This window comes from Mercenaria mercenaria, chromosome 19 (assembly GCF_021730395.1).
Source record: "Mercenaria mercenaria strain notata chromosome 19, MADL_Memer_1, whole genome shotgun sequence".
NCBI classification, from domain to species: domain Eukaryota; kingdom Metazoa; phylum Mollusca; class Bivalvia; order Venerida; family Veneridae; genus Mercenaria; species Mercenaria mercenaria.
The window spans coordinates 21,906,977-21,930,314 of NC_069379.1; the positions used below are offsets into that span (position 1 = coordinate 21,906,977).

At 35.4% G+C, this 23,338-nt stretch overlaps 1 protein-coding gene across 14 annotated transcripts in view; it reads left to right on the forward strand.

Moving 5' to 3' along the window:
• LOC128551184 (transcription factor 12-like) overlaps nucleotides 1-19,428 on the forward strand; it is a 113,965-nt gene extending 94,537 nt beyond the window's left edge. For 12 of the 14 annotated variants that reach the window (XM_053531751.1, XM_053531747.1, XM_053531748.1 and 9 more), the window contains one exon: nucleotides 473-8,854. In XM_053531751.1, coding sequence (XP_053387726.1) covers nucleotides 473-511 — 39 coding nt within the window. In that variant the 3' untranslated portion in view covers nucleotides 512-8,854. Of the gene's footprint in view, nucleotides 1-472; nucleotides 8,855-12,958; nucleotides 13,105-13,500; nucleotides 13,620-14,181 lie in introns of those variants that run through there. The other 2 variants (XM_053531757.1, XM_053531760.1) reach the window with 1 other exon arrangement.
• The last annotated feature ends 3,910 nt before the right edge of the window (nucleotides 19,429-23,338 follow it).

Here is a 23,338-nt window from a genome sequence, read left to right on the forward strand (position 1 = left end):
ATGAGTCTGTATGTACACTGACAGAAATCAACCAGTTTTTAGCTACTGTAACAGTTTATGCTTTTATCCTGTCTTTAAAATTAAAACCATACAGATATAAAAACACCAAACAAGTGTAAATGATTATGTTTACATAAACAACAACAACTAACCATCATTTGAAGTTTAATGTTGTAGAAGTTGAGGTTTATCAATGACAGGTTTTCTTTGTGATTTACATTCATTGCTTTTAACTGACATGAAAATACTAGCCCCATATTGCTGTGAGTTTGGAGTCACACTTGTGGCATTTTATGTTTTCAAATGAGGAAGCTATGCAGTTGGCTTATACAAGGTACATTATTATACTAAAATGACTGCCTTTGATTGAGGTAATACTCTGAGGAGAACCTGTTACCCCACTTCATGTAAACGCTCGGAAGTGGCAGTTTTTGTCACCTGAAATTTAAATGCTATACCTTTTATGTTTCAGTGTCCCCCAGATGTGAACAAACCGGGTGGTTGGTGGTAGCAAGGAGCAATATATACATAGCATTAATATTGATAGAAATGTTGACTTGAACCTGTGCCTGTATCACACTGGTATTTGATAACAAAAACAAAATGAACAATGAAATAATTATAGACACAGGACGAAGTGACACGAGTGTGTAAGCCGTGGATTATAGTGTAAGATCTCAGCAGCTGACTTGCCATTCTGCACAGTGCGGGTACACACTCTTCTAGAGGTTGTACGTATCTAAAATAACCATGTGATCAAGTTGAACAAAATAACATGCTATATGGAAAGGTTGAAGAAAAGATTGATGATATTGTTGAGGTTGTAGAAGAGAGACGTGTAGTCACAGTCATACCGGTCCTGCCAGTATAAACTACATTTCACTGGAAACCTTCGGAGATTTCACAGTTTTCTTTAGAACACTTGAAAAAAAAAGGAAGTGTGGAATGGGTAGATAGTGTCTGTCTGTTATAGGTTGAACACTAGATGCCAGTCTGTACCAGTGTCAGTGTTGGACAAGGTTCTAAGGTAATAAAAATGTGTTCGAGGACCAGTCTGACAATATAACCTTGCCATTGGTCAAAATTTCAAAACTATTTGGAAAAAACCCAGTGTAGATTCTTGACTGACTCCAATACAGTGGCAGTAAGTTCTGGTGAAGTTGCACACACTTGTGAGAATGTTGGACGTTACAATATATGTTAATGGTTGTAACGTTTTGGAAACAAGTGTAACACTTTCTGTAGAGAGTGTAACATCTGTGCTGAACTGGGGAGGAATAGCACTGGTATTGAAAGAACAAATACTATTCCCAAAGGATGGAGTCTGTAGCTAAGAGTTTGTATAGAAGTGGTATCGATGTGTATATACAAGATGTATGCATAAATGTTTGTATAGAAGTGGTATCGATGTGTATATACAAGATGTATGCATAAATGTTTGTATAGAAAGTGGTATCGATGTGTATATACAAGATGTATGCATTAATCTTTAAGGAGGGATTAGTGCTTCATATTTAGTGGTCAGGAAACGTGATTGTTTTCTGAGTAGGAGGTTGTAAAAACTGTTGTAAATATATTATTTCATTAATGATTTTCTTTTATTTACAGAGATTATTTTAATTAAATTTTTGGTCAGCAGTATGAATTGACTATGATGACAACTTGAGGGGATTGATCTGTCTTACATTTTGCTGTTAAACTTACAAGGCATTGTGCAATGCTTTCAAATGAAACTTTACATCTCGCTTACCATACTTGAAGTGATCGGCAAAAATCTTACATTATTTATGTACTATTTAATTTATTTAATAATGTATAATATAAAGTGCTAACCATTTAGATCTTCCATTCTGTAAGTCTGTGCCATACTGTTTATACTGTAGGGTAGAGATATCGCATTACTTCCAGCTAAAACCTGGTAGAACAGTCTTCATTTAGAAACCAGAAAATAAAAACTTGTGGAAGATCGGGTATATATCACATTGCTTTTATTTTTGCGACTTGATACTCAACCACCATTTACCTATTGTTAAAAATTTGTGACATGTAACATGATACTTTGATAATTGACATACCCCACCCAGTTTCAAATATTAAGTACAGTGATTGACAGATTTCACTGTATATGCCTTTCATCTGTTTATGACCTGTTGTGTTAAAAACATGTACATAAATCTGACAGGAAAATTCACATTTAAAGAATACAGCACTTAACACATTGGAACATGATCAGATTTTCAAATTGTAAAGTTATTTAGACAGTGGACTCAAGAAACTATATTCACAGTTTAATAAAACTGTTGTGATTAGCTGAGGAAAAGTATAAGTCCATTTAGAAGTCTGGCATTAAACCTGTCATGAATTATTTATTGGTGATTTCCTCTTTTGTTTGACCAATAATTTTTCAGATAGGGAGGAGGGGTTGAAAGTATATTGACCTTGCTCATTTATTTGATAATTATATTGTTACATGTAGTTGGCTTTCAGTTCATTTGTCTGAATTTTCTAAATTTATCAAGCTGTATTGATCTTGAATGAATGTGAAAACAGGCTTTACAAAATTGATCTGAATTGATTGTAAAAAAAGTGAAAAGATTTTATTTATGGTAGCTCCACATATATATAAATTTATTGTCCAACCAGTAGCACAATATTACATTAACTTTCCATTGGGTTTTCTATCTTAATTTGCTGTTTTTAATAGGTCCATTAAATATAGAAAAAAAAGTTTCCAATACACAGTCACTTCGAGTTAACAGACTTTTTATTTGATTATAAATCAATGTCTTATTTTTGTTTACAACTATTCTCTGTGTATAGGGGTATGTACTTTATACATTATATAAATCACATATTTGTATTTTGAATATGCCAACATGCACCTTTTGGTAAATGTTTTCATCATCTTGGCAGTTTATAACATAAAGTGTGCAAACTGGATTTTGCAATGCAAATAAGAGAGGAAATAAGAATTTGAATATATGAAGGAACAAAGACATGAATTACAGTAGAATAATTTTCAATTGGGTATGAAGTGCAAAAGTTTGTTTCATTTATGTTTGGAAGCCATCAGTGATCACATAATTTAAACATGCCCTTGTATTTCGTATCAAAATGAAAACTATATACCCACAAATTGTATCATATTTAAACGCACATTCTGTGAACAATAGTGTTGTAATAATGGCGGAACGCTTTTGATGGATAAAGTGTACCCTATCTATTTATACATGTTGATTAAAAATTTACTACATGTGAATAATTTACATACAACTTTACATGGAATGAAATACGTACGTGACTATATATGATTTCAGATTTTTATCAATGTATGTATATATAGTAACGATCTTTGTTCAGTGTCTGATTATAAATAAGTGCCTCTATTTGTTGTGAGAAATTTGTTATTTATGTGTATTAATATATATACAAAATGAAACACAGTTGCTGTATAAATGAGTTGAAAATAGGGAATACATGTACACCATTTTCATCAGTTCATTGTGTATATGGAAATATGCTAACAGTTGTTTTGTATGGAAATAGCTAACAGTTGGTAAACATGAAAAATAAGCACATGTCTATACCAGTTCTACCTGTTAAACATTCTAGCAGTATATTTCCCTTTCTTGGTATAGATCCTTGTAGTTTTACTAAGATATTGATGCCAAAACATGTTTCATTGTATCGGAACTTCCATCAGAATGTATAAATTGGGGTCATTTTGTTACTGTGTTAAAATAGTTGACAAAATGCAAAGTACTTGGTAAATTTAATATATGTGAATTGTTTTCTTACATGTATACATTGTACACCATAAAGGATAAAAACAGATTTGATTAATGTATTATTAGCTGCATTGCCAAAAGAATATGTCGATACAGAATCTACTTACTTTTGAGGAATTAAATGAAGTGGGCTTCAGATATTCAGGGTTCAGTTTTTGCCAAAATATTAATAGTCTCAATAAATGAACATTTTTTGATAGAAATATTTTTCTATCTGGTATAGATAGACTGTAAAACCAGTTACAGTGTAATTTTGTCTGTTTTGTTTGTTGCTTGTTAAAAAAAAATCTGTTCTTCCATGTGTAACTTTTATATTTCTGTAAAATATGTCGGTTTGATAACTTTTTTCCCATTCTTTTTCTACTCTGAGTGAATTAAAATGAAGTTTTTGACTTAGTATAGAAAACTAAAGTTGTCTGTCTTAGTTTAAGTAAGCATGATACGTATGTATTTATTATGTCTCCCCAGGAGACATATTGTTTTTGCCCTGTCCGTCCGTCTGTCCTTCCGTCCGTCCGTACGTCACACTTCATTTCCGAGCAATAACTGGAGAACCATTTGACCTAGAACCTTCAAACTTCATAGGGTTGTAGGGCTGCTGGAGTAGACGACCCCTATTGTTTTTGGGGTCACTCCGTCAAAGGTCAAGGTCACAGGGGCCTGAACATTGAAAACCATTTCCGATCAATAACTAGAGAACCACTTGACCCAGAATGTTGAAACTTAATAGGATGATTGGTCATGAAGAGTAGATGACCCCTATTGATTTTGGGGTCACTCCGTCAAAGGTCAAGGTCACAGGGGCCTGAACATTGAAAACCATTTCCGATCAATAACTAGAGAACCACTTGACCCAGAATGTTGAAACTTCATAGCATGATTGGTCATGAAGAGTAGATGACCCCTATTGATTTTGGGGTCACTCCGTCAAAGGTCAAGGTCACAGGGGCCTGAACATTGAAAACCATTTCCGATCAATAACTAGAGAACCACTTGACCCAGAATGTTGAAACTTCATAGCATGATTGGTCATGAAGAGTAGATGACCCCTATTGATTTTGGGGTCACTCCGTCAAAGGTCAAGGTCACAGGGGCCTGAACATTGAAAACCATTTCCAATCAGTAACTAGAGAACCACTTGACCCAGAATGTTAAAACTTCATAGGATGATTGGTCATGAAGAGTAGATGACCCCTATTGATTTTGGGGTCACTCCGTCAAAGGTCAAGGTCACAGGGGCCTGAACATTGAAAACCATTTCCGATCAATAACTAGAGAACCACTTGACCCAGAATGTTGAAACTTCACAGGATGATTGATCATGAAGAGTAGATGACCCCTATTGATTTTGGGGTCACTCCGTCAAAGGTCAAGGTCACAGGGGCCTGAACATTGAAAACCATTTCCGATCAATAACTAGAGAACCACTTGACCCAGAATGTTGAAACTTCATAGGATGATTGGTCATGCAGAGTAGATGACCCCTAACGATTTTGGGTTCACTCTATGAAAGGTCAAGGTCACAGGGGCCCGAACATTGAAAACCATTGCCGGTCAGTAACTTGAGAACCACTTGACCCAGAATGATGAAACTTCATAGGATGATTTGTCATGCAGAGTAGATGACCCCTAACAATTTTAGGGTCACTCTGTTAAAGGTCAAGGCCACAGGGGCCTGAACATGGAAAACCATTTCCAATCAATAACTTGAGATCCTCTCGACCCAGAATGTTGAAACTTCATAGGATGATTGTTCATGCAGTGTAAATGACCCCTATTGTTTTTGGAGTCACTCCGTTAAAGGTCAAGGTCACAGGGGCCTGAACATTGATAACCAGTTCCGATGAATAACTTGAGAACCACTTGACCCAGAATGTTGAAACTTCATAGGATGATTGAACATGCAGAGTAGATGACCCCTATTGATTTTGGGGTCAGTCTATTAAAGGTCAAGGTCACAGTGGCCTGTTCATGTAAAATCATTTTTTGGAAATAACTTGAGAACCACTTGACCTACAATGTTGAAACTTAATAGGATGATTGGACATGCAGAGTAGATGACCCCTATTTATTTTGAGGTCACTTGATCAATGTCACAGGAGCTTGAACAGTGACTTGAGAACCACTAGGCCAGGAGTGTTGAAATTTAGCGGGATGACTGGACATGCCAAGTAGATGATTCTATTTGCAGCCAACCATCAGTGTCTCTTTGACTTTCGCTCCTGACCCCTATTGACTTCTTGCCTATAGGACTTTGCATTGGGGGAGACATGCGCTTTTTTACAAAAGCATTTTCTAGTTGATCACTTATTTTAGAGAGTCTGAAATTGAACAGTAAGATTTGCTGATAATTGAGATAAAGTCACTTTCAGGAAGTCGGTGAAATTTTCCTTCTTGCTAGAATAATATTACTTGATTAATTATTTATAAGACTTTGTTTGTTTTTTTTCCCAGAAGTTAGGTATATTTAAGTATCTGATAAATATACTTATTAGCTCACCTGTCACATAGTGACAAGGTGAGCTTTTGTGATCACCCTTCGTCCGTCGTCTGTGCGTGCGTCCGTCCGTCAACAATTTCTTTTCTGCACAATAGTGGTTTCATTTATGATTTTATTTTAACCAAACTTGCACACAACTTGTATCACCATAAGATCTCGGTTCCTTTCTTGAACTGGCCAGATCCCATAATGGGTTCCAGAGTTATGGCCCCTGATAGGGCCAAAATTAGCTATTTTGACCTTGTCTGCACAATAGCAGCTTTATTTATGATTTGATTTTTACCAAACTTGCACACAACTTGTATCACTATAAGATCTGAGTTCCTTTCTTGAACTGGCCAGATCCCATTATGAGTTCCAGAGTTACGACTCCTGAAAGGGCCAAAATTAGCTATTTTGACCTTGTCTGCACAATAGCAGCTTCATTTATGATATGATTTTCACCAAACTTGCACAAAACTTGTGTCACCATAAGATCTCGGTTCCTTTCTTGAACTGGCCAGTTCCCAATATGGGTTCCAGAGTTATGGCCCCTGAAAGGGCCAAAATTAGCTATTTTGACCTTGTCTGCACAATAGCAGCTTCATTTATGATATGATTTTAACCAAACTTGCACACAACTTGTATCACCACAAGATATTGGTTCCTTTCTTGAACTGGCCAGATTCCATCATGGGTTCCAGAGTTATGGCACCTTAAAGGTCTAAAATTTGCTATTTTGGCTTTTGCAGCCATATGGAGACTTCATTTGTGGTTTGATTTGATACAAACTTCCAAAATATCTTCAACAACAATAAATCTTGGATTCCATGATAAATCTGTCAGATCCAAAAATTATTTTATGTCTGATTACCTCCCCTGATTGTAATCAAAATGGATTTATATCAGTAGGTCCTTATAGGACTTATTTGAAATTTCATTATTGTCATTAGTTGGACTGAGACAATCAGGGTAGATAAATATGGACTGATTTTATGTCAAATTACCTCCCTTCATTTCAAATTAAAATGGGTATTTCTCTGTAACTAATGAAGATACTGATCTGAAATTTCAACAGATGGACTTGGACAATCAGTGAAGATACATATTGACTGAATTTATGACAAATTACCTCCCTTTATTTTTTATCTAAATGAATACACCTTAGCAGCTTCTATTGAGATTGGTTTGAAACGATCATATCATTTTGAGCAGTGGTACTCAGGTGAGCGATATAGGGCCATCATGGCCCTCTTGTTTTATAAAATGATTTGTAAAATCAGGAAATTAAATTTAGATATTGTGATTTTAAGCTGACAAAAACTATTATATATAATATCAGAATGCACAGTTAATTTAACGAACATTAGACTGTTACAGAACAAAATATCTGAATTCTTGCTTTATACACTGAACAAAATTACTAACAACTCCGCTAAACTGTAGGAATTTGCATAGCCAATTTGTTATTATTTTTTCAAATCAACATGAAATTAGAAGTACATGATTGTAGCTGTAATGTTTTCATGTTAATTGAACTGCCAGTAAGCTTTAATATAACTGTCTCGTGAAGTCAGCTTCAAATCAGCTTCATAAAACAATAAAATTACTATAGAGATCAGAAATATGGTGAGAATAACACATTAATTTTGTGAAGTTTGTCTTGAGGTTTTTGGAAATGTATGCAAAAAAACATTTTTGTGGATAAAAGAAAAGTAGACCTGAATTATAATGAATATAAATTAATTTTCAGCCAAAATGTCAGAGTGCATGTGCAGATTCTTTTGAACTTAGCAAAATGTAAAACCAGCATTTAATTTTATTACATAGGATAATAAAGTTTTAGTTTATATTTCCTTTCTTCGAAGTACATTAAATCGTTGTTGAAAATTAAAGAGTTATTAGCTGTTTTGGTCAGTGCATAGTAACTCATTTTGATTGATGCAGGAAAAATTGACTTTGACAAGACATGATTGTATTCTTTATTCTCTGGACAGACTCATTAAAGAGTTTTGTTCTACTATTTAGTTTTACCTTCATAAAAGAGGTTATAAAAACAGCCTAATAGTGTGTTTCACTGACTGTCACTGTATAATAAGGTGAAGTTATATGCTGTTCTAGCAAAACCCAGACAAATAGAAACTAAATTGTAATTGAATTCTGATATTTCAGATGTTTCACAAAATGTATCAGAATTCCTTAGACAGAACCTTTTTTTTTTCTTTCTTTTTTTTTTCAAGAAAGATTGAGGTATTCATGTATTATGATGCAGATGAGGGGTATTTTTTGCACTTGATAAAAAATTAGTTATTGTCACCTGCCAAAATTCTTCAACTACAGAAAAGTACTGTTTTAATATTAGTTAAGAATTACAGTTGCACAAGTATGAAAATATTAATGTGTTATAAGATTAAATGATCTTACATAACAACTGTGGTAGTGTGTCAAGAATTAAGAATGTTTGACCTTTACATTTCATATTCATTTCATGAATGAGTAGTTATAGTTAATGAACAATATATTTCATGTTCGTTCCACATAAATATGTGCACAATGTGGAATAAACAATAAATTTTATATTACAGAAGACTGTTGCTTCTCTTTCTTTGTGTCAAAATCAGATACTGTTTCATAAACTTTTGTTAGAAAATGGTAAAACAGTCAGCACATTGACTGATCCGAAGACTTTACCAGACTGCAGACATATCATGCTACAAAACTCCCAACAGGAAAAAAGTGTAGATTTACCAGTAGTTACTCTGTTCCCTAGCCCTGGATTATATTTCAAGCTCCTGGTGACAGAATGATCAGGATGAGCTACAAGTACAGATCCATTGGCCAGTACCCTTGAAATGACATCTTTTCATAAACTATAGACTTCTCAAATGGTTCTGCTAGGGCCACAGGGGTCAGTATTTTTATGCAAAAAGAATCTTTCCTGAGGAAGAGTATGGCTTAAGGGTCAAACGTTCTAAAGGGTGTAAAGAAAGTTTGTTCCGGTTAAGTGAAAAGCATTGAGATTCCATTCAGGATCATTATTGTTGAATGACATATGTTGCAATATAATTAGAAGTTATTTTATGCCCCCGAAGGTGAATTAAAATCACACTGTCCGTATGTGTGTGCATGTGTCTGTGTAAATTCTTGTCCGGGCTGTAACTCTGCCATCCATGAAGGGATTTTATGTTGTTCACCATAATGAGACGATATGTCATGCGCAAGACCCAGGCCCCTAGCTCCAAGGTCAAGGTGACACTTGGAGGTGAAAGGTTAACAGTGTCTGTTTCGTGTCTGGTCCATATCTCAGCCATCCATGAAGGGTTTTTAAAATATCTTGGCATAAATGCTTACCATAATGAGAAAATGTGTTGCCTGCAAGACCAAGACCACTAGCTTCAAGGTCAAGGTCACACTTAGAAGTCAAAGGTTAACAGGTGTCCGGTTTATAACTCTGCCAATCATTAAGGGATTTTGAAATTACTTGGCATAAATGTTCCTCATAATGAGACATGTCGTGCGCAAGATCCAGACCCTAGCTCTAAGATCAAAGCCACACTTAGAGGTTAAAGGTTAACATGGTCTTTTTCTTTTCTGGTCCATAACTCTGCCATCGATGATTACTTGGCATAAATGTTCGCTATAATGAGATGACTGATAACTCTGCCATTTATCAAGGGATTTGATACATGACCCGAGTCTCTCAGTTCAAGGTCACAAAATGATTCATACCTAAACTATTCTGGCATATTTTGTTCAGACAATTGTAGCATTCTTGGGCACGCTTCTGGGGCATTTTGTCACTACTAGTGACAGCTCTTGTTTTGTTTTATGTTACAGTGGATAAATTCATATTGTACAAATAATAATTTGAGATTTGACTTAAAATGTTTGTGTTGTAATCAATTAAAAAAAACGGTTATTTATTTTTAAAAGTTTAGAACCTTTGAACTTAGTATATAGAATACAGGTAAATTGTATTTTCTCCAAGCAGAAAATCTGAAATTAATCAATTTTCTGTATAAGCATTACATCAACATAAGTATTTAATATGATTGCAAAACTATACATGTCTCACTTTATTGTAACCCCCGACAACAAAGTTGTAAGGGGGGGTATACTGGTTTCAGGTTGTCTGTCTGTCTGTCCATCCGTCTGTAGACACAATCTTGTGCGCACCATCTCTCCTCATCCCCTTGACACAATTTAATGAAACTTCACACAAGTGATCAGTAACAACAGTAGTTGCGCATGGGGCATGTTAGGTTCTTTCAGAGAAAAAAATTGCAGAGTTACGGGACTTTGTTTTTTGTTACTATACACATAGACACAATCTTGTGCGCACCATCTCTCCTCATCCCCTTGACACAATTTAATGAAACTTCACACAAGTGATCAGTAACAACAGTAGTTGTGCATGGGGCATGTTAGGTTCTTTCAGAATAAAAATTTGCAGAGTTAAGGGACTTTGTTTTTTGTTACTATACTATATACATAGACACAATCTTGTGCGCACCATCTCTCCTCATCCCCTTGACACAATTTGATGAAACTTTACACAAGTGATCAGTAACAACAGTAGTTGTGCATGGGGCATGTTAGGTTCTTTCAACATCAAAAATTGCAGAGTTATGAGACTTTGTTTCTTGTTAACATACTATAGGTTCTTTCAGAATAAAAATTTGCAGAGTTAAGGGACTTTGTTTTTTGTTACTATACTATATACATAGACACAATCTTGTGCGCACCATCTCTCCTCATCCCCTTGACACAATTTGATGAAACTTTACACAAGTGATCAGTAACAACAGTAGTTGTGCATGGGGCATGTTAGGTTCTTTCAACATCAAAAATTGCAGAGTTATGAGACTTTGTTTCTTGTTAACATACTATGTACATACAGTCTGCATATGCAATCTTGTGCCCGCCAAATCTTCCGAACACTTGCACACAATTTAACAAAACTTAACACAAGTGATCAGTACCAACCCTAGTTGTGCATTGTGCATGTTATGTTCTTTTAGATAAATATTCTGCATAGTTATGGGACTTTGTTTTTTGTTACTGTATACATACAGTCTATATACATACAGTCCACATAATTATGCAATCTTAATGTCACCTTAAGTGATAGCTCTAGTATGTTTTTGCTATGTTGATTCACTTTTCCAACTGGAACAAACTTTCCTTACACCCAGTATATGAAGTACTTGAAGGTGGTGCAGTGCAAAGTTATTTTCCTTGACCAAACATTTTACATAGGACAACATTATGAGAAAGACTTCAGAAAGTCAGTAAAGCTAAGACACAAAATATACTTGAAGCATTGGCTAGTGGTTTTCTACAAAAGTTCAGGCCTTGGCATGGGCTGTTGTTTGTCATAGGAAGTCATGAGGCAACTTAAAAGATGCAGAGGTCTCATAGCTAAAATTAAGGGCAACCAAGGCCATGTTCAACAGACCTAGTTATGCATATTGTGAAATATTCAGCAACACCAACTATATACAGCTGTTAGCTTACTGGTAGCTGGTACCAATCTCTTCAGTGTCTGCTACTGAGTACTTTGTTGCTTTAAAACCTCAATTTGAGGTGTGGAATTCTTTTCATGTGTTGAAACCATCCATTTTGCTTCTGGAAGGCTAACAAATCTACCCAGGTGCCCATCCAACTCTGAAGTAATTCTCAGAGGGATCTCTGGGTTCTTCCTCCATCATAAAAAGCTGGAAAGTTACCCAACAAAAAAAATGTCTAGGTAAAGCAGCCTCTGAACGTTGTTATTATTGAAATAGCTCTTCACAGCCTGAACCAAAGTTAAAGTTGAACTGTGAGTATAGGTGGATTATCTATTGCCTTACTTTGTCCTTGTGTAAACATTGTCTCTTCTGAAATGCAATAGCAACGAATGGTCAAGAAAAATTGACAAAAAAGTGGCAGAGTGAGATAAAAAAAGTATAAGACATTTCTTATAAAACTATACATGAATAGATGGAAAATATGCACATCTTTTTATTTGATGATATGGCAACAAATGTGGTTGCTATGGCATCAAATGTTCCAAAGATATTCAGTTGGAAATAAACTTTATTTATCTTCCTGTATATATCATTATGGATGTTCACCAAACGTGGTCTGTAACATCCTTTGTTCCTCTTCCTGTATATAGCATTATGGATGTACACCAAACGTAACATCCTTTATTCCTCTTCCTGTATATAGCATTAAGGATGTGTCACCAAACGTGGTCTGTAACATCCTTTGTTCCTCTTCCAAATTTGCTCAAACGGTTCCAGTTTGCTGTAGTTCAGTACAATATAGTTCAGTTTCAAGGATAGTTGAAGATAATCTAGGTTCCTTATAAAAAATATATTATACAGGGCCAAACAAATAAGGTCCCTAGGATAAATTGAAGAAGTTTGATAGATTGTTTTGTCTATAAAGAATGATTCTGTATACTGATTGAGTCATATTCAGAATTGTTTACTCAGTTGGTATTTTTGAAAAACTTTCCTTCCTATAATAATTACTTAGGTGGTATAGATAAATAAAGGATGTTATAGACCACGTCATGTGAGCTTGGGATTAGGGCAGTGTTAACAAATGAAACTGACTGAATCATTTTCCTAGGGAACTATTCTGCTTTTTCGTCTTTTCTCTGCTGCACTAAGTTAGATGTTGTATATCTGTATATTTTCAGAGTGCGAGTGAGAGATATCAATGAAGCAGTGAAGGAACTCGGTGCCATGGTAACAATGCATTGTGGGTCTACACAACCGATGACAAAGCTGATGATACTACAGCAAGCAGTGAATATAATAACCACCCTAGAGTCACAAGTCAGAGGTATGTATGTCATTGGTGTATGCTGCATTTGGTGAGTTAAGATGGCCCTGGGATCTCTAGTCATTTTTGTTAAACATGACAAATATTTGACTTCAGTTCATATGCATGTCAGTGCATTCAAAATCCCATTTTGAATGTACAGTTCTTACTACTCTTGTACCCATGCTGTCAGTGGTACTACCCACTTCCCTTCTGATGCCTGAAGTAATTTGTCCAGAGAGGCACCTACATCTTAAATCCTGGAAGTTGCCATGTTGACTTGAAGTATGCCAGTGTGACTTGGAATCCAGCATCAGTCAATTCACTGTCCAATAATATTATCAAATAGACTTTCTTCGCTCTGTGTAAAATTAACTGATTGAAGGTAAGTGTCAATAAACTTTATCTGTCTTCCAGAAAGGAACTTAAACCCAAAGGTTGCATGTTTGAAACGTCGTGAAGAAGAGAAAGCAGAAGTGTCACCAAGGCAACCAATGAACACACACACCCAGGATCCTCCACAGGGGCAGGGACAGGTATGGAATTTTGATGAACATTATGATTTCACCATGGATCTGTACTAACATTGTGTGTTTGTAAACTATGTGAGTGAACTAGGAAACAACCAGGATGTTTCAGGTTCACAAGCCACTGTGGTTGAATGGTGATATTGTAGAGAACAATTCAACTACAAAAAATTTTAAGCCCTGTTTTCACTGGCTTGTACATATAATGGAAAACAAAGTGACAGTGTCACCATCACCTCAGTATCTTGTCTGTATACAGTAACTTAAGAATTACAACCCAGGTGTGAATTGATAAAATTGGAAATAAAAAAATTAATGAACTCTAGCTTTGTTCTAATAATACAAGCAGGTTAATTTTGTTAATTGTTTTCTCTTTTTTGCATGAGGCTCAAAGTAAAATTTAAAAGGTGTCCATTAAGTTTTGTTTGAAATGGTTAAAGAGGTAAAAAAACTCAATAACAACTGTTTTTTGTATAAAGATTTTTATTTGGATAATTATTAGATAGAATTAACACTGAACGGAGGATGTGTAAGGAAATGTATTAATATTTGCACCATCATTCTGTTGTAGCTTCCTCCACACGGGGACAATCCAGGAGGTTGGTGGTAGTTACCATGGCAACAAAGAACAGCTTATAAGTGACTAGTTACATTAAGGGAAATAAGTGTGCTGGAAAGTATTGTTTTGGCAAAAGATGTAATATGTCAACTGGAAGATGTACCATGCCATCCGGTGCTACTTCATCTGGAAGATGTACCATTATTGGCTGTAAGATGTTATATGTCAACTTGTACTGTGTCAACTGGATGTACATGTTGCCGGAAAGAGAGACACTGCATGTTTACATTCGACATGTGAAATTATCCACTACCTAAGTGTGTTATGATACCTTCTTGACACTTGGGATCATATAAATGCATATACACAAACACTTTTGAAGTATTTTGTACCTATATGGTAATTCTTCCTCCATTCCCTCCTTCCCCCATTGGAAGAAAGGGAAGTGAAATGGTCACCCAGAGTCAGGACTTAGACCATTTAAATAGTATCATTTCATGTTAAACCTTTACAAAATTCTATAGACCTGGGAGCCATATCCATAGGTAGCCATTTCAGTCTCAGATCTGTAACTAGAGAATGTTTATCTTGATGGTTCCTATGCCAAGTTCAAAACAGGGTTATATTGGGTCAAAAACTAGGTCACACTGTCAAATCAAAGGAAAAGCTTGTTAACACTTGAGGCCACATTTATGACCCTATCCTCATGAAATTTAGAATGTTTATCTTGATAATTCCTAGGTCAAGTTCGAAACTGGATCATGTGGGGTCAAAAACTAGGTCACCCATTCAAATCAAAGGAAAAGCTTGTTAACACTCTAGAGACTTTATTTGTGACACTATCTTCATGAAACTTGGTAAGAATGTTTATCAATATACATAGATAGACATTTCGGTCTCAGTTCTATAACTAGAGAATGCTTTGGCTTGTGTTTCACCCGAGTGTGACAACAGCTCTGCTAAAAGTGCTAATTACATTAATGTCATCCATCTTAACGTAACGCGACATCGTCATCAGCTCCGTGTTTCATTGTTGGCATATGTGGACCAAGTATTCATCTGTGAACAGTGCCATGGTGTTCAAAGATGTTCAGTACCCATTGCCAGTGACTGCGTTTCTGTGTATTTAACTATTTTCTTTGTGTCTGTATTAAATAAATGTGTGCACAAGTATTGCATACAATTGGTGATGCTAAAAGTAGTGCAAAAATTACTGCCTTAATGGCCAAGTTACGTTTGGCTATATGAAAAGTCTAAATAAGGAGTTGATATATGCTTGAGGCATTTAAGTTTTTCAGATTATTTAGGGAATTAACAGCCTGTTTGCTGGTTGGAAAGTATAAGGTGTTTTACTATGTCACTACGTTAATACAAGACGTGATATGAATGACCTCTGCATTTGGTAGAAATTATTTGGTAACAAATCCTTGTTTCATGGCAGTCTTGAGTAATTTTCCGATAAAAATAAAATCACTTCAATGGAATATAAGTTTTACTGCTGTATAATTTACATTAGCTTTAGGTGTATTTTTAACTGTAATTTTGTTTTAAACTTTATGATTTAAATAAAAGTATTTAAATTTTTTATGTTCAGGTAAATGATATTTAGCTATAATTAGATATGTTGGGGATTCTAAACCAGATTTTTAACAAATACACAACATTTGACTGAAATATGGGCAAACATATTTTATACTTTCATGTATAGATATATTATGTTAAAGATTATTGCGTAACTTTGTTTAAAATCTGCTGAAGAGTAAAAGATTTTTTTTCTTTATGTTAGAATATGCCACATCACCATTACACTAGTGAAATCTGAATATCTTCTGTTTACAATGCAACTTCATCAGTGTGAAAAAATCCTGCCAATTTGTTAACTTGAAACTAGTTGACTGTCAAACTTTGGTAGGAGTTTTTGTGTCATGAAATTTTCACTAAGTAAATAAAAAGTTACATATGTAGTAAGTGACAAATGCCAACTGATGTTTTTGTTGTTTAGTGTTTCATCAATGAAGCTATGATTAAAGTTTGAATAAATAGCTCTAAACTAAATGAAGACAAGATGACTACTGAAGTTTTTCTTGTTATGTTTAGAACATCCATACCAGAGTACTTGTTTATTTCTGGAGATTTTTTATCAAAAATATGTGTTTTTTAGCTCACTTGAGCCAAAGGCTCAAGGTGAGCTTTTGTAATCACTTGATGTCCATTGCCATCATGCATTGTGCATCGTCCATCAAGCATCTGTCATCAATTTCTTGTTGGCACGATAGTGATTTCATTTATGATTTGATTTTAACCAAACTTGCACACAGCTTGTATCACCATAAGATCTTGGTTCCTTTCTTGAACCAGCCATATCCCACCATGGGTTCCAGGATTACTGCCCTTGAAATTGCAAAAATTGGCAATTTGGTCTTGTCTGCACGATAGTGGTTTCACTTATGAATATTAACCAAACATGCACACAACTTGTATTGGCATAAGATGTTGGTTCCTTTTTTGAACCAGCCATATCTTGCCATGGGTTTTAGAGTTATTGCCCCTGAAAGGGCAAAAATTGGCGATTTTGGTCTTGTCTGCACAATAGTGGTTTCATTTGTGGTTTCATTTTAACCAAACTTGTGCACAACACGTATGACCATAAGATCTCGGTTCCTGTCTTGAATCAGCCATATTTCACCATGGATTACTGCCCCTGTACATCCACAAACTTTGTCCGGATCATTTCTTCTTCAAGCATGGAGGGAATTTGACGTAACTTGGCACAAATGTTCACTATTATGAGACTGAGTATCATGTGCAAGAACTAGGTTCCTAGGTCTAAGTTCAAGGTCACACTTAGAGGTCAAATTCAAGAATGACTTTGTCTGGAGCATTTCTTCTTCATGCGTAGAGGGATTTTGATGTAACTTGGCACAAATTTTCACTATCATGAGACGGAGTGTCTTGCACAAGAACCAGGTCCCTAGCTTTAAAGTCAAGGTCACAGAGGTCAAAAGTCAAATTCAAGAATGACTTTGTCCTGAGCATTTCTTTTTCATGCATGGAGGGACTTTGATGTAACTTGGCACAAATGTTCACCACTGTCATGTGCAAGAACCCGGTCCCTAGGTCTAAGGTCAAGGTCACACTTAGAGGTCAAAGGTCAAATTCAAGAATGACTGTCCAGAGCATTTCTTCATGCATGGAGGGATTTTGATGTAACTTGGCACAAATGTTCACCACCATGAGGCTTCCTTGTTTTAAGAAGTTACTTCCCTTTGCTGTTATTATAAATAGCTTATATTGTAACTTTTTTTATTACTGGCCATAATTAAAAAATTATCTGATCAAATCTCCTAAACTGTTTAATTCTAATTACCTGATGACCCCAAGTAGGGGTTATTTGACTGTGACCTTGATCTACTGACCTACTCTCTTGATTTTTCAGATACAGTCTTGTTTTGTTTGTTTTGGGTTTAACGCCGTTTTTCAACAGTATTTCAGTCATGTAACGGCGGGCAGTTAACCTAACCAGTGTTCCTGGATTCTGTACCAGTACAAACCTGTTCTCTGCAAGTAACTGCCAACTTCCCCACATGAATCAGAGGTGGAGGACTAATGATTTCAGACACAATGTCGTTTATCAAATAGTCACGGAGAACATGCGCCCCGCCCGAGGATCAAACTCGCGACCCCGCGATCCGTAGACCGACGCTCTTACCTACTGAGCTAAGCGGGCGGGTCAGATACAGCCTTGAAATTTAGATGACATTTACATTTTTGCACACCGATCTTGAAACTGACTTTCAGTGACCATGAATTTGACCTACTGATCTACTTTCTTAATATTTTAGCATCGTTTGACATTTGAAACATGTAGCTCATATTACTCAGGTGAGCAATCCAGGATCATCATGAGCCTCTTGTTTATGTTTTATAGTATGTGGAATCAAATGATACCTATAATTAAGGTATCAAGGGGTTTCAGTATAGAAGCTATAGTTGTAATATTTATGTTTCTCTTGTTCATAAGACAAGTGAATGTCTTCATCGTCTGCATATACAATAATAATTTATGATCATGTATTTATAAATCTATAGGTTTCATTGTTAGCTCACATGAGCTGAAAGCTGGCAGGAAACTGTTGGTATAGATGGGTGCCAGGTGGATGGTTCATCATCAACCTCTTTCGAGATCTTGAACGTTATTCCTGTGAAAACATTTTATAGAATTTCACAAACTTTTGTGTATGGCATCTTTCTGAGATCTTCATCAAACATTGCATTATGCACATGAACATCTCCAAACAAGAATATGAACTCCATTTCACTCCAGTATGCCTAAAGGACTGTCACAAAACATTAAAAGAAAAAATTGTGTTGTGTTCAATGTTTGATCTCTTTCACCACTTAGTTAATTTCTTTAAACTGTTCTAAACAGCCTGGAGAGTTAAAGCATTTTTAACTTACCTTTACAGACATTTGTGTAGCATTCTATTCATTTTATATTAACCTGATCACCCGAGAGACTTTTGGCCACTTTGGCGCAATTGTTGTTTTAAGTGCCTACAATGTATATTATATGTATTGTGAATTAGCTATAGATAGATTATTTTGGAAGATGTACATATAGGTCGTATAGATGCAGTAACAGCTATTTACTGGATAAACTGATTATTTCATTTATTTTGTACATAGAATATACTTATCATGTGCATGTGAATATAGGTTATCATGCGCACATGGATATGCCTTTATCATGTACATTTGAGTATACTATTATCATGTGCACGGGAATATGTCATTAACATGTGCACGTGAATATGTCATTTACATGTGCACGTGAATATGTCATTATCATGTGTACGTGAATATGTCATTATCATGTGTACGTGAATATGTCATTAACATGTGCACGTGAATATGTCATTATCATGTGTACGTGAATATGTCATTATCATGTGCACGTGAATATGTCATTAACATGTGCACGTGAAATATCATTATCATGTGCAAGTGAATATGTTATTATGTTCATGTGAGTGTGCCATTATCATGTACACGTGAAATCATCTTTATCAATAGCAAATGCAAGGTTTGTTTACCTTGACGATATATTTTAGTTATTGTCCACTGTTTATTTCTGTTTTATGTTTGAATTGCACGATGTAGGTATCGGGATGTATAGTAAATATGTCTTATTCAAGATCTTTAAATTCAGATAGAATGTCAAGTATGGATGATCTGGAACAATAAAAATATACAAATTGGTGTAGTGTTATGTTATTGTTGTGTATTTCCAGTAGTTATGGAGATATTTTCAATTTAGACCTTTTTTATGAGTGAGTGGTGTGGCAACAAGTCAGGATCACCTGAGTTATGATTGCTTCACGGTCTGACACTTTAATAATGTATCTTTTTAAAGAGAAAACAAATTCATCTGTCAGTGTCTCTGTTTATTATTTTGTTATGCCCCCGGCATCTACTGATGCGGGAGGCATATAGTGATTGTCCTGTCCGTCCGTTCGTTCGTTCGTCCATACGAGGTTAACCAAATGGGACCGTTTCGTCTAGCATCAATACCCCTTACTAGAATTACTTGATACTAATGCAGATGTAACCTGTATTCCTCATCTTAAACATCACCTGACCTCAGTTTGACCTTGACCTTGACCTCATTTTGGAATAAGATTGCTTTATAAGGCCATCTCTTGGTTATCCAAATGGGACCGTTTCGTCTAGCATCAATACCCCTTACTAGAATGATTTGATACTAATGCAGATGTAACCTGTGACCATTTCTCATCTTCAGACATCACCTGACCTCAGTTTGACCTTGACCTTGACCTCATTTTGGACTTAGATTGCTTTATAGGGCCATCTCTTGGTTAACCAAATGGGACCGTTTCGTCTAGCATCAATACCCCTTACTAGAATGACTTGATACTAATGCAGATGTAACCTGTGATCATTCCTCATCTTCAGACATCACCTGACCTCAGTTTGACCGTGACCTTGATCTCATTTTGGACTTGGGTTGCTTTATATGGGCCATCTCTTGGTTAACCAAATGGGACCGTTTCTTCTAGCATCAATACCCCTTACAAGAATAAATTGATACTAATACAGATGTAACCTGTGACCATTCCTCATCTTCAGACAACACCTGAGCTCAGTTTGACCTTGACCTGGTTTTGGACTTAGGTTTCAAAATCTATCGACAAGGATGCCACCGGGGGCATCAAGCGTTTATTGAACACAGCGCCTTGTTTACTATTTGTTTTAATCTTTTTACAACCGGTGGAAAATGATTATCAGGATTGGTAACTCAGCAAAAAATAATCATGCGCGTAATTCATGCAGTCTGTCCAATTTTACAGATATAAGGAATTACGACTGTGTTGAAATGTGCTGTCAGTTAGTCTGTATTCCTGGTTTCCCCGTCAGTATTTAACTGTTCTCTGCAAGCAACTGACAAATTCCCCACATACAGAGGTGAATAAATGACCTTGGACATACTAATGCCGTCAGTCACCACGGATCGAGGATTCGAATATACGGCCCCGTGACAGAAAGTCATGTGATAACCTCTTTTCTGTATCCTGAATTTAGATCGAAGTTAACATCAGAGAAACAGTGACGTTTTGACTAGATTTGAAAACCATGGTGTGGAATTGTGTCAATTTGTGTCCATGTGTCTTCACTTGACAAGTGTTGCGGTTAACGTTAAGGCAGTGGCTAGGGTTACGGTACCGTAATCCTAGCCTCCGATTCTAGGATTACGGAAGTTCCGTATTTCTAGACAACCCTATGAGAACAGGCTAGGATTACGGAAGTATTTGAGAGGAATCAAATATATATGTTAGGACATGCATAAATGATGTTGTAAACTTACTTATTTCACTTAAAATAGCGACTTTTTATGCCTGTCGTATTATTTTGTGTTATCGCTCCGGCTTTTTGGGTTAGTAAAAGAAGAAAGAGAAAAGAAAAAAAATAGAGAAGAACAATTAAAAATGAAAGAAAAATAATGCAAAATCATGACTATGAAATAATAACGTACTCTAAACAAAAACAAAATTACAACAGTATTTAAAAACAAAACAAAAAAAAAAAAAAAAAAAAAAAAAAAAAAAAAAACGATTATTTTTTATGGAAATTGAAAAGAAAAAGAAATGGGCCATGAACTGAGCACCTCCTCGTGATGTGGCCCGGATATAGTTGGACAATTATGTAAACATTGAAACATTAAAACATTACTATTTTCAGTAAGAAGAATTTAACTTTTGTCATTTATCAACAGCGCATAAATAATTGTCCACCTATATTTTACTAACCCAAAATGGCGGATCGATAACACAGAATAATACGGCAGACATGAAAAATAGCTATTTTAAGTGAAACAAGTAAGTTAACAACATCATTTATGCATGTCCTAACACATATATTTGATTCATCTTAAATACTTCCGTAATCCTAGCCTATTCTCATAGGGTTGTCTAGAAATACTGAACTTTCGTAATCCTAGAATCGGAGGCTAGGATTACGGTACCGTAAGCCTAGCCACTGCCTAACGTTAAATGTACAGCAGTGGGAATGTTTGGATAAAAGACACAGATAGTTAAGAGATGTTTTTCGTAACACCATGGGCACAGCATGTAACACGTAATGCGCTGTCTAGTCATCGCTCTTAAGTGTCATGACATAGGTTTTCGATTACTGTATTTACAACTATTTAGGTACTCATTATCTAACATTAAAAAAGATTGATTATATAACCTTTTTTTCAAAGTACATTTATCATATTAATATGTACATTTGTAAACACTATGTTGACAGCTACTGATGGAGATTGATTAATATGCAACAATAATTAAAAACAACGCTTGAGATAACAACAGGTATTCCGCCTCCGCCATTATAAAAACTTATGACTCCGTCAAAAAAAAGTTAAATTATGTAACTTCTTACGAATGAAGACATATTAAAAACAAAAATAAGACCGCGCCCCTTGTAAATATAATTCTAGTATGACTAACAAAGCTTTAATCATTATATCGATTTGATATTTATCGAGAAATAGCGCTTTAAAATTTGATCAAATAATTTACTTAAAATATGTTTAAATTAAATATCAGATATAATTGTCTTAATTAATTTACACACACGGAGAGTGGGTTATAAGCTGTGCAGGATAATAACATTTGCGCCCTGAAATTAAAAAATTACTAACACTAGGATAAGAATCCCGTGTATGGGTGCTTTACACCTGGCACGTTAAAGAACCAGGGAAGCGTCTTCCGTATCTTGTACTATCCCCCCACCCCACTCCCTCCCCCAACTAACATTACTAGGAGTCACCCTGGCGACTATAAATAAACTTATTTACAAACAAACGAACAAAATTCTGTGACAGACTTCTTTCGACATTTCGCTCGTTGGTTTACTATTTTTTCACGTTGGTCTGATAGAAAAAAAATTAAAACGCGTAGAACGAGAGGTTTCGTAAATTCTGCTGCTGGAACTAAGTCATAAAACGCGTAGAACGAGAGGTTTCGTAAATTCTGCTGCTGGAACTAAGTCAAGTAGAACGAGAGGTTTCGTAAATTCTGCTGCTGGAACTAAGTCAAGTAGAACGAGAGGTCAAAATCTAGGTAAAGTACGATAACCAGTCAATTCGGTGCCAGCATTGGCCTGAAACAGCATTTATACAGGAAATTCAGACTTTGTTTATCATACTCATTATAATATATAGATAATAGAGTATGACAGATGACAATAAGGTTATAATGAGAGAATTATTAAAAACCCTCCATTAATTACCTTTGATATACCGTATATAACTGACAGAATTAATTGAATAAATCAAAATAACTTCCCTTAAATTTTGGGATAGTTTTCAGATACTGAAATAAATTTGCATCGATTTAGGCACGCACTACTTAAAAAGACGCCTTCAGACCTGTCGTTTTTTCAAATTCAGAAAATGTTTTCATCTATAACTAATAGTAAAGGATGAAATAAATGCAGGCTAAATTCTGTAGAAATAATCTGTACTGCGTTAGTCCGCGAAACAGACGACGATAAACAAGCCGGAACGTTCCTAGCCTGCTTCTAATCGATACTGATTTGTATGTGTTAAAAATGATATTCTCATGTAAATATCCATTTTAAAGGGGGT